This window comes from Brachionichthys hirsutus, chromosome 15 (genome assembly GCF_040956055.1).
Source record: "Brachionichthys hirsutus isolate HB-005 chromosome 15, CSIRO-AGI_Bhir_v1, whole genome shotgun sequence".
In the NCBI taxonomy this organism is placed as follows: domain Eukaryota; kingdom Metazoa; phylum Chordata; class Actinopteri; order Lophiiformes; family Brachionichthyidae; genus Brachionichthys; species Brachionichthys hirsutus.
This window is the reverse complement of record NC_090911.1, coordinates 613,064-625,698: the sequence shown is the minus strand read 5'-3', so window position 1 is coordinate 625,698 and position 12,635 is coordinate 613,064. Positions and strand designations below refer to the sequence as shown.

The window sequence follows — 12,635 nt, the reverse complement described above, 5'->3', positions numbered from 1 at the left end:
TTTGTTGAATGAATAAAAAAAAATCATAGTAAAATTCAGTTAAAAATTCCATTGTGATACAGAAATACTTACGTTTTAGTTTAATAACGGCTGACCATAAAAGATTATGACAAATCTGTTTTCCCCCTTGCATGTAAATGCAAAACTTGTGTGACTACTATTAAATGATCAAATCAACAATGTACACATCATGAAATGCTAATAAAACATGTAACTCCTAGAAAAGCACTTGGAGAGCGCAGACCTCCGCCAAGCAGCTCATTCCCCACGTAATCTGATTCACAGCATGATCTGGATCATCATCAAAGGGTTCTAAATGGTTCTTTATACACCAACCATGAAAAGTAAAATTGAATCGGAGTTGATGTGTGTTTCTAACTGATTTTGGAATCCGCAAATGTGTTTTTCAATGTTGGAACGTAAGATTTTTTGCTGAACTCATTCTGGATCCGAACCAGAGGAAATCCAGTGGTGAGATAAAGGTCCGCTCCCTTTGATCTGTTCCCGGTAACATTCCCAACAACTCATGAAAATTACATCAAGATCCGTCTGTACCTTTATGAGTTGTCTTGTTAACAGACGGACAGACAGACAAACCAAACCTCCTCAGCGCAGGTAAAAAAGTCCGTTTGTTTAAAATGCCGTGGACGTCGAGCACACGAACCGAAGACACGTGGACGAAGGCGGCGTCTACGAGTAGCTTCCGTTTGATTCGATCGGCCGTAGGAGAAAGGCTGCTGTTTGCCGCGGGGATGGACAGACTAACAGGTGAGCTGAGACAGGAAGTCACATTAAGTCACACAAAAATATGTGAAAATATTCAGAATGAACTTTAGTCGCTCGTCAGGTCTCTGGAATGTTTGTGTTTTTTGGACCAGACCTTCTTGGAGGGCGGGGGGTGAAATGTGCAGTCTTGATTTCTGTTCGGCTGCGCTAAAGGATGATTTGTTTTTGTTATGCCACTGTATAATGAGAGAGAGAGAGAGAGAGAGAGAGAGAGAGAGAGAGAGATGCCGTTCATGCTTTCACAGAAACCAAACAACGCTTTATATTTTACACATTCTCTATTCGCTGAGGGTTTTTTGGCTCATGACTCGTGGATTTGTGGGTACATGGTCATATGGAAGCGATGCCCCGTGAACACACAAGTTCTTATGTATCAAAGAGAAACAACATCCATCATCAAAAAGGAGCTGCCGGGACTTGGGCCCAGACAATAATACAGAATGTATCTAGAAAGGCTTCAACAGGGGTTAGGCCCGGGTTAGGGACCTTTGATCCGTGCATAGAGATCTGAAGAACCGGGGAAATGAGTCGGGCTTCTTCTCCAGACGTCTCATCACAAGCTCCGCGACCATTCCATAAATGGACGTCCTCTTTTGTACTGTCCTTTCATTGCCCATCTGTTCGTGCAACACCTTCTGGACAGCTTTGGCAATCTTTTGGACGCGGCGAGCGTTCAGCTTCAAAGTGACGTTTGACCCTTGGATTTCTGTGACAAGCGTATCAGTCGGTCATTGAAATCCTGAGGCGCTGCAGGTCGCTCATCACCGGCGTCCGGATCCGCTCCAGTGGTAAGATCTTCCTCTTTTTCAGGTGGAGACTTCGGCTACCCTTCCATGGTGGTGGGGGCCTCTGGTAGAGCTGGGGGGGGGCAGCCACTCCTCTCTTTTGTCGAGATTACCTCACTGAGATCAGAATCAGAATCAGAATCAGTTTATTGTCAGTGAGGGTTCACAGACCAGGAATGTTTCTCTGTGAAGTCGTGCAAAAAGTAACAGTAACGACAAAACACAAAAAACACACAAGTACAGACACAGATACGGCGGGGGAGGGGGTGTACGTGTTAAAAAAAGTAGGGACTGATATTCTATATCTATTGAGATTATTTCTGCCATAAAAACTAACATTTGCAGAATAGAACAGGAAGCCTTTGAGATGAGATTAGGGGCGCCGCTCCGTCATTGGCTTCCAGATCGTTTTGATTTAAAATAGACGGCAACATATTCGTTGTGGGTTTGGTGAAGGTAAAGCGTGATTAATTATTTCCCACTCTATTAAAATGATACTCTACCATCACGGATGGAGACAAAAGGAAGCAAGTGGACATGCACCCCCACGTGGATGAGTTGGGTAACTACAACAACAGCGTTCAAAACAAGTACGGTGGAACCTCGGCTCTCGAACATAATTTGTTCTGCAATATTGTTCGAAAACCGAAACTATATTTCCCAAAAGAAATAATGGAAACTAGATCAATCCATTCCTACGTACCAGATAAATGACTGCAGTTATATTAATATGTAACAACAGATTACACCTAAAAGTGTAAATAGTATTTTCATATTTCCTTCTATTCAACAGTTGTTCTCGCTACTTTCCTCTTTTCTTTTCCAGTTGTATTACTGCTGCCTTTCTTTGGATCCATGGCTCAGAGCTCAAGAGAACAAGGCAAAAAGACGCACACAGAGAATTAGCAGCCTTCCTCCGGCAGATCCACTTTGACTGAAACTACTCGGGTCTCCGTTCGCGTGTTCAAAGTCAGAAAATCTGATCAACTTCCGAGGCATTTTAAACTACTTTTTTTTTTCCAGTTGATCGAGAACCGCGATCGAGAACCGTAATCAGTATATTTACCCATCGACCCCACCGATCAATCATTGAATCGATGTCAAGCCTTAAAAAAAAGAAATGCAACGAATGTCATTCGATTTATGAGCCTAGAGTAATAAATGTTTTTAATATATAGAGATCATCAACCTACTCATGAATAATTAATTTTCTTAGCTGCTTATCCTGGTTTGAGTCACAGGGAGCCGAGCCTATCCCAGCCGAGTGTGCAGGAGGCGGGGCCCGCCCTGGGCAAGCTGCTCGTTTACTGCGTGGCCACACTAATTACAAATGTACAGTGATTAAAACATTCTATTCAAAGGGATAGAAAGACTCAGGTTCATCACTAAGCGTGACTAAAGTATTCAAGCGCAGCTGCAGCGTAGAAGAGTCATTCTGACAAGCTGAAGGTTTGGATCATTTTAATTTTCCAACAATTGAAAAGATGCTGAACACTTAAATCCAGACGCCCCAGGCAGACCAGACCCGCCCACCCCCTCTTTATTGCCAGCTATTCCGCAGCTCCTCACCGACGCAGTTTCACTCGACCATCAGTGCGTACAAGAAGTAACACAAACTGTGCATATAACAGCGTCGCACAAAAACCTGGCTTCATGGACAGGCGAGCTTTATGCAGAAGCAAATCCTGATTCACAACTCACCAAGGCACATCGGCAGGAATGAGACAGAACGGCTGCAGCAGCCAATCCTCGTGTGTGATGGAAGGACAGCGGCTGATGAGCAGAAAGGAAACCGAAAGGAATGAACAGAAGATGCCATAAATGATCGATAGGCAACGCTCCCTCTTAAGGCTGCGGCATCTAGAAGTGGAAGCAAGAAGCGTAGCCTCCAATCGCACCCTGAACGGCAGCTACTCAATCGCACCCTGAACGCTCACCCTGAACGGCAGCCGCTCAATCGCATCCTGAACGCTCACTCTGAACGGCAGCCGCTCAATCGCATCCTGAACGCTCACTCTGAACGGCAGCCGCTCAAAGGGCGGCGCCTGAAACCCTGAAGACACGAACGGCACTCCTGAGGGAGCATCGACCTCCATTCGCACCTGAACAGTCAGGAGTGACCGACGAGTTGTCAGTTGCACCAGACCAAAGTCCGAGTAGCCACTAAAACTCTTTAGAGATGAAGGAATCGCAGAAGGAAACATTTTATTAAGCAAAAACAACGTTTCGCTCTTTGTCTCAATCCAGCGACGGATCAGGACTCACCGTTCTTAAATATTTTAGGCTTCAGCGTGCGTCACTGCAGATAAATTACTTTAAAATTAACACATTTCAAATGAATGTCTTGAACACCATTGACGTCTCGATGTGACGGTACGGACATGAGATCTGCGATGAAGGCGGGCGATGGGCGGGGCATGGAATGTGAACAAAATGCATCGACCAACCTGAAAGACCTCGCAAAGGGAACCGCATCAAGATTAGGACGGCAGAAACCGTCACGCATAGAGGAAACGTTTCTGCGCTCGAACGTCCCAAGAATGAACTGGTCAAAATAAATAGATGTGTACATAAGAAATCTATAATTTATTCTTTATATCTCACATAAAGCGCTGCCTGCGTGGGCAGGCGACACAGGACAGCTAAACTCCGGCCTTCCCTCAAACTTAGCCCTCCATTTTAAATCCTTATTCAAAATTTGAAGGTAAAAATGTAGAAAGCATCGTGATGCCAGGAGCCTGAAAGAGACGATTGATGGTCAATAAACCGCTGCAGCCAGAGCCTCATCCTTAGTGGCGATCTGAGAAACAAAACAGCAGCCCGTGATATCAGAACCCAACTTCCTTTAATACCAAACTGGAGGAGGTGCGGGGCGGAGTTTAGCGGGCCTGCCTTTTGCCGGTCTCACAGTGGACAAACAAAAATCACAAAGCGTCTCGTCTGCACGTAGCAACGAATAAAGGACGAGAACGTCCCCGAGCCCCTCAGTCGAGGCAAACGTACGGGAGGATGTTCAGCTTGCTTTCATCCCCATGAGGGTCCAACGATATGCACTCCGTCCAATCATACCAGGTGCCCTCGGTGTCATGACAACCGTTCACCCCGGGCCAGTGCAGCGTGTGCATCCTGTCCACGTCCTCGTCCCTCACGTCCCGGCTCACGCCCGGTAAAGCCGCTCCCGAGTGGTCCGCCTGCAGGACGTGTCTCTTCCTCGAGTCCTTGATCTCCTGTTCTTCCCTTTTCAGATACTCGGACATGAAAAAGTGTGCGCTGGGGGCCCGGACCCCCGAGGAGGTGAGCACGTTGCTCTGGAGGTTCAAGTAGGACTGGATGATTTCATTTCTGGACAGCTCCTTCCAGTTGGTTTGATGGAAAGGATTGGCGCTGGGACCTGGTGCCGGCGCCGGGGCCCGGGCCGGGGCGGGGGCCGGGGCCGGGGCGGGGGCCGGGGTCAGAGCAGCTGGTTGCTGCACAGCGCTCTCAGTTCTCTGCCTAGCTTCAGCAGTGTTTAAGGTGGGGATCTCCTCGGTTTGGGAGGATTCTTTGTGAACCAGAGGTTTGATCTGACCTGTGGCCGGGTCAAAGGTCAACCTGCGTTCTTTTAACCGTACAGGCTTTGTCGTGTCCTCCGTTTTCTGGCCTTCTAAGTTAACAGAGTAGTCTCTTGATCTGTACTTTCTCCTTTTATGTTCCAAGTTTTGGACAAGAGCCCCATCCGCGTCGTCAGGCACAGACGGGGCTCCCTCGGATGGGGGTCTGTGCAGCTCCATGTTCTGTTGGGCGTGCGAGGACGAGGGAGACACAGACGGAGATTCCAGTGTTACAGACGTGTCTTGTGTTGGACAGGGAGGGGGGACTTCTGAGAAGCTAGCCCAGTGCAATGGAAACCTGTGAGCAGAATGAGACGCTTGGGCCAGGGAGCAGAGAGGCTGGGGCAAAGGCGGGGGAGGGTCCCTGGAAGAAGGGCTTGAAACGGGCGTTCCTATTGGTGCATGCGCCGAAGAGCGTTTGTCCACGACGTCCTGCTTCACGCTCCGCGGACTGGTGGCGAGGCCACGGGGACTTCTGGCCGGATGATACGACCCTCCTTCATCCAACCGGGCCTGTTGCTGCATCACGGCCGCCTTGATCATCGAGGACGTGCTCGGGGGCTTCGCCGCTCCGGGGGAGCTGGGGCGGGGCTTCACAGCGTTGACTGGAATTCTGTTCATTTTGTCATTATCGACATGCTCTAGTCGAGACCTGTCGGGCGACGGGACGACTTGCTGCTCAGGTGGAGCATCGGGGCTGCCTGCCATCCCATTGGTGGGTGGGGGAGAAAACGAGTCGTCGTACGAAGACATTTTGGAGATCTTCTCCGGTAAGTGCACGCCAGCGTCCCTGCACTCCGGTCGGCGTTTGCGGCTGCTGGACTTCTCCGCTTTTGGTGAGCATGCGTAGAGAACATCATTCCTGATTTTGACTTCAGGGACACGCTTCCCCGGGAGGGAAATGTCAGAAGGCGAGGCGTCTGTCCTGCAGGGGTGAGAACTGCCATTGGTCGACCCAGGGGCGCTCGAAGCCGCCGGACCCGGTTCAATCAGCTTCTGCCAGTTCCTCAACAGTCTCTTGGCACGCTTCGCAAGGTCTTCATCCTTGGTCTTTTTCCTTACGTCATTGATTAACTTTCCAAGTCGAGTTTCCTGCATGAAACATGCGTTTGAAATTTAAAATAAGTAAAGCAACATACTTTCTTTTTGGAGGAGTAGTTTTAGTGTAATCGATTGCCTTACCTCAAGTGCTTCTTTGGTGATAGGATACTTTTCAAGACAGGTGATTACTTCCAATACAGCCACCATGTTGCATATCTGTGCAGAGATAGAAATCCTTTCATATACTTTCTTTTAGAACTAACACTAACACAATGATGACTGCAAAACGGAGACTATTTAATATTAATTCAACAGTAATAATTTCGGGTTCAGGCCAGGAATATTAGAAATAACTGAATGAACTATGTCAAATTCTTTAATTCAGCTGCCATCGTATGAGGCTTCGTCCATGTTAAAGTCACATTAGCCGCTTTAGAATCGTGTCTATGATAGCATAGCATAAGTTAGCTTGACTGCTGACAGGGTCGCTAAAAAGTGATGATGACAAAGCGCAAGCTCGTAGCAACGTCTTCATCGTGTTGTAAAAAAGTGCAGCATTGAGAAACAAATTAAAACCGAAAGTTGTTATCCTGCGGAAAACGTCGAGGAGCTCGTACTGACTCACTTGCGTTAGCTAATTTGGCTACTGCTAACAGACTCGCTTCAGCTAGCTAGCTCTTCGCTCGAAAAGCTGCGTTTTAGGAAATAGGAACAAGGAATTATCCGCATTAAAGCGCCTACACGGACACACGAAGCGATCACGCAGATCGTGTTACAGTCATGCGCGCATTCATTTCCAAGGGGATGGTACGCATCACAGTTTATAAACCCGCTTTGGTAGCTATGCTAGCAGCTACTATGCTACACACGCTAGCTGACATGGAATTCGTGTCGCGTTTTTGCTAAGCTATCTTGCGAGCTGTCAAGCCGACATGGAAGCGAGCCCTCCTGCTCCAGTCACCAGACAAGCCTGCGCCTACCAAACCCCCAAATCATACCATCTAAAAGCCAGTGAAAGACTTAATCGATAACTCTTGGGTGAACCGTCTGCTCGAGTTTGCCGGAGTAGCAAGTAAACAAGCTAACGCTAGCTAACGCTAAGCACCCAGGGCGGCCGCTTCGCTCACATTGCTCTGACTGTCGATGGCCCGCAGCAGCTGCTCCCTCATCTGCTGCGGGGTTGCTGAGACCGCTGTCATCGCCTGGTCGGTGCGATCCGGAGGCTGGAGGGAGGAATCCTCCGAAACGAAAACGGTGCGACAATGGCGACTCAGAGCCCGCGTCCGGGCAGCATGTCCTTCTGTCGCCGGTACCGCAGACGGCTCCGCTCCTGTCGCATGGAGCAGGTGAAGCGCGCGCCCGCGCCGTGGAGAGAGACCACTGCCTGCCGCCTGCTCGCCTCGGCGCACGAGCAGCTCACGAGCAGCTGCTGGATCTCTCGACGGCCTCCCGCTGCATGCTGGGATACCATGTACGCGCTTTGACGTCTGCACGTCGCGACGTGAACGTCCCTGCCGTCCACCCACACTCGCGGGCATGAGAAGGTGAATCCCGATACACACAATCAACCAATCAACCAATCAATCAATCAATCAACCAATCAATCAATCAATCAATCAATCAGTCCGTCAGTCTGTCTGTCTGTCTGTCGCTGCTTGCTTTTAACATGTTTAAATTGATCGGAAACATGTCTGCAACAGCCTCCCAGGGATCGATGCAGTTTTTCCAAACGATTTGTTTTTCATTCCAGCAATGTCAGACTGTGAAATAAAGACGATTATTTTCACTTGCACCATTCCGCCAGCAGATGGAGTCCGCGTCTCCTAAAAGCGGAGGCCGGATCATCAATGTTTATTCCAGGTGATATTCCTTCGTCTACCGGTAGGTGTGGAACCTCCTGCGAGCTCATCGGCACATCAGCAGTCATTACAGACCCCTCAAGCGCTCCTGTTATTTGTTTGGGTGTAGTATCAGTTCTGTCGTGGTTCGGCTCAACACCGTCACGTGACTCGGGTCTCAGACTCCTCCTCCAGCTCTTCCGGGGGGGGGGGATCCCGACTTCCCGAGGCGTTCCCAGGCCAGCCGAGAGACATAGTCTCTCCAACGCTCTCTCCCTGTTTGAGACAGGAATGAGGGACGCTGTCCTGCAGTATCTGTTTGAGACAGAAATGAGGGACGCTGTCCTGCAGCATCTGTTTGAGACAGACATGAGGGACGCTGTCCTGCAGCATCTGTTTGAGACAGAAATGAGGGACGCTGTCCTGCAGCATCTGTTTGAGACAGAAATGAGGGACGCTGTCCTGCAGCATCTGTTTGAGACAGAAATGAGGGACGCTGTCCTGCAGCATCTGTTTGCTATTTTGACCAAAGATATTTTATTAAATGTATTAACTGCATTAACTTGTGGACAAAAGGTATAATATGTGACCTTTAAATGACCTCTTGTCGTTCAAACATGCAGTATTACCAGATAATTAAATTTACGATGCAAAGGGGGATACCTGACCTCTGTCAGACAAATGTAAGAACTGTGGAAACATGTTATGAATGTGAAATTTTAGTCAATACAGGAAAATAAATATCACTTTTTTTTCTTAGGTAAATGTGTATTTATTTGATAAGAATGGTCTCCTGATATGAAACAGTTTATGTTTTGAATATATATAATATAATTAACTCCCCAGTATCTCTGCAGTCCCTAAGGGGGGCGGAGCTTTCAGTTATCAAGCTCCTTTATTGTTCCTTGCCTCCGTCTCCAAAGTTCTTGCTCTTGTGGGTCAGGTTGGGTTCTGTCTCTCCCTGCTGATCCTATAAAGTGTCTTTCAATGACTTCCTGTTGTGATCTGGCGCTACAGAAATAAAACTGAATTGAAATTGAATTGAATCTCAGTTGATTATTGACCGTTGTTTATGGAATTTATTAATGTAAATGGGGATGTCTATCTTACCACCGAATTTCGTCTGGATATTGAATTTTAACATTGAAAACTTCATTTACAGATTCAAAAATCACTTTTACTTTTCATGTTGGTGTATAAAGATACCAAGAACAATCTAACAATCTAGAGCCTTTGGTGCTGATCCAGATCCAGATCACCATGTGGACGGTGGAGATCCGGCTAGGAGGGGAACGAGCTGCTTGGGGGAGGTCTGCTCTCTGAGGAGGTTCTGTTTTCACCTGCTTTGGTTTGTTTGTCTGATAACTCAAAACGTTCTGGACAAATCTTGAGGACATTTTCAGAAAATGTTTGGGATCTTACCAGAAACAGCTGATTGCATTTTGGTGATGATCCAAAAAAGATCCTCGATTCTGGATCACTTTGAATTTTTCGGTAACATTGCAGTTAATGGAGCTTCAACATTTGTTCCTCAATATCTCGGTTGATAATTGACCGATGGAATTTGACACAATCATAGGGTTGGGACATCTACCTTCCATCATGACTCAACAAGGTAACGACTTTACAGAGGAACAATTTACCAGTAGTAATAGACGTGGAACATTTTCTATTATACACTTTAACAGCAGAAGTCTCAGTGCAAATAACTCAAAGATCCAAGAATGCTTGAAACAGTACAATAAAAGACATTGTCAATCATAGCAGTGTCAAAGACCTGGCTAAATGAAGAGCAAACCTCAATGGTCCAGATCTAATAGCTTAAAACAAAAGAGGTGGTGCTGCTGCACTTTATATTGAGTCAAGCTATCAGAGCAAATTGATCAAAAACATGTCATTTACAATAGAAAATATTATGGAATGTGTTTCAGTGGAAATTAACGCTGAGAAATAAAAACATAATTTTAAATAAATCTCCACAGACAGAAATGAAATATTATTTGTCTGTGGATATTTAAACCTACATCTCTTGAATCCACATGGACAAATACAAACCTCAAATTTCTTAAACTCAATCTTCTGTATGGGATTGTACCCCTCAATCACACTCCCGAGTAGGATTACTGCAACTTCTGCTATGCTTATCGATAATATATTCACAAATATAATTGAGGGGAAAATAACTGGAGGTGTAATCATAAATTATATCACAGACCATCTGCCTACATTTATATCCGTCACCATAGAATCCAAAATCCAACTATGTGTCATCCTGTCTTCCCTAGTTCTATCTTTAATACTGTATCAGCTGTATCTGCCCCGGGGCAGCTGTATCTGCCCCGGGGCAGCTGTATCTAATAGCTTACCACCACCAAGTATGGACGGAGGGCCAAATAAAAAATGTAGCTACAAGCCGAGGGCCGGATGGATGGTTGTATTGCATGGTCTGGTAGACTGCTTAAACTGAATTGCCCCTTGGGATAAATAAAGTTGTCTGAACTGGACTGATCAAATGCTCATTGATAAATGTTAAAATGGCCGCATATAGTCAAGCTGCTCCTTTAGATTGATGGACGACTGGTCTATTCGCTCTGAACGGTGTTTCTGCTCAGGCTCACGCTTAAAGAGTTGTTATGCTAACGACTGCTGCGCTAATAAATATTGAAATGAAGAGGCCTACTGTTCGGTGCATCACAGTTGCATTGTGGGAAATGTAGTATTGGTGCGTGTAAAAGATCTGCGGCCCGGTTCTAATAATAAATCAGTATCATCCCAGGGGCCGTAGAAAAACTTCTTGCGGGCCTGATGTGGCCCCCGGGCCTTGACTTTGACATATGTGGTGTAAATCTTTGGGTGCCCAGAAAACCGCTATAAAAAATCCACACATCTGAATTACTGCTCCAGGTTTAAATTAAATATCTGAATCACCTTTCATCTATTTTTCAGCAGAGAATTATCTGCTTCTTGGTGATTTTGTGTTAAAACCTGAGCAAACGAGTTGAGCCAGTCCCAACAGGAAACCACTCAGTGGTGTTTGTTTGATCTCTGACCCTCCTCCCGTCCAGAATGGTTCCGATGATTAATTGACATTTCAACAGTAGCAACAGTCTGTATCAGGTTGTATCAGGTTGTATCAGGTTGTATCAATAGTGACGCATGAGAACAGAATAAAGAATCCGATCGAGCATTTCTACTTAGTTAGTTCTGCTGTCCATGAGTCAGAGGAAATATCAGAACAATAATAGCATGCATACAGGATTTAAAGATTTGAAAGCACTTAAAGAGTTAGTGCAGTTCATATTTGGCTATTTTCTGGTATTAAAGTTGTGTGGGATAAATTAATAGATTTTTATTTTACAATTGAAACAAGGGCAGTATGCCTGTGGACGAGTTCAAAGGATCGCATCCCATACGCCCAGGTGATTTAAGTACACAGTTCATGTGAAACAGCTAGCTTCATTATGCTTAGTGTTCTTTAGTGTTCTTACTAACATGTTAATGTGATTTCCAAAACTATTAAGAAATGCTCCTGAGGTCATTTGTTGGAAAGGTCCGGGGACTAATCTGTTGGATTTTAATGGTATCCCATAATGGGACGGTGATGTCCCGGTAAAACAATAGCACACATACAAATATGATCGAGACACAAGTAGCTTTGAATCTTGTCATTCTGATGATCCAGAGTGATTTAATTTAAAGGGCTCATGAAAAATCACCTCCTTTGAGATAGTGAATAATAATGATACAGACTCGCAGCTAAGATCAAATAGTAGCACAAATTTTGTGAATAACTATCTAACTAATTTAAATGTGATTCCAAATTCTTGCGGCATTTTTTTTTTGGGGGGGGGGGGGTCAAGGAGTCACATAAGGACATCACCTGCAGCATGCTCTGGGCTCGTTCTTTGTTTTATTGAGGACATTGATTAGCAGCTGTTTGTGTTGATCGTGACTGGGAACAGTCGAATGGCGCAGAGTTGTTTGATTTTGTTCGAAAGGTTTTCAGTATTTCCGATGGTCTTGAAGGCATCATTATTAGCTCCGCCCTCCGCGCATGCGCATTGGAGCGTTTAACGAGCCCAAGTTCGAAGATATTGTTCTTTCTGCGCCGCAGAAAAGGGTCGTTTTGGACGTTTTGCTCGGAGCGGACACGGAGCAGAATGGACGATGACCAGCGGGCCGCCGAGCCGCGGCTCCGGGGTCCGTTTGTACCGAAACAGAGCGGAGTTCCGTCTGTGGGACGCGGAGGCCTGGCCTAACCGAGCAGCAGCAGCTCCGCTCCAGCGGAATGCCCCCCCCTTAAGCGGAGGGCACGAGCGGACTGCCCCCCCTCTAACCAGAGGGCACGAGCGGACTGCCCCCCCTCTAACCAGAGGGCACGAGCGGACTGCCCCCCCTCTAACCGGAGGGCACGAGCGGACTGCCCCCCCTCTAACCGGAGGGCACGAGCGGACTGCCCCCCCTCTAACCGGAGGGCACGAGCGGACTGCCCCCCCTCTAACCGGAGGGCACGAGCGGACTGCCCCCCCTTAACCGGAGGGCACGAGCGGACTGCCCCCCCTTAACCGGAGGGTTCGCCGGTCTCCACCGTCAGC

The 12,635-nt window shown here is 46.9% G+C and overlaps 1 protein-coding gene across 1 annotated transcript; it reads right to left on the bottom strand.

Annotated features, from left to right (window-relative positions):
• Nucleotides 1–3,026: 3,026 nt before the first annotated feature.
• On the bottom strand, nt 3,027–7,412 carry crsp7 (cofactor required for Sp1 transcriptional activation, subunit 7). The gene is made up of 3 exons (XM_068748747.1): nt 7,330–7,412; nt 6,344–6,418; nt 3,027–6,253 (listed from the first exon to the last, which is right to left on the bottom strand). Exons 1-3 carry the CDS (start codon nt 7,399–7,401, stop codon nt 4,556–4,558), a joined length of 1,845 nt encoding a protein of 614 aa, XP_068604848.1. The 5' UTR covers nt 7,402–7,412; the 3' UTR covers nt 3,027–4,555.
• Between the last annotated feature and the right edge of the window lie 5,223 nt (nt 7,413–12,635).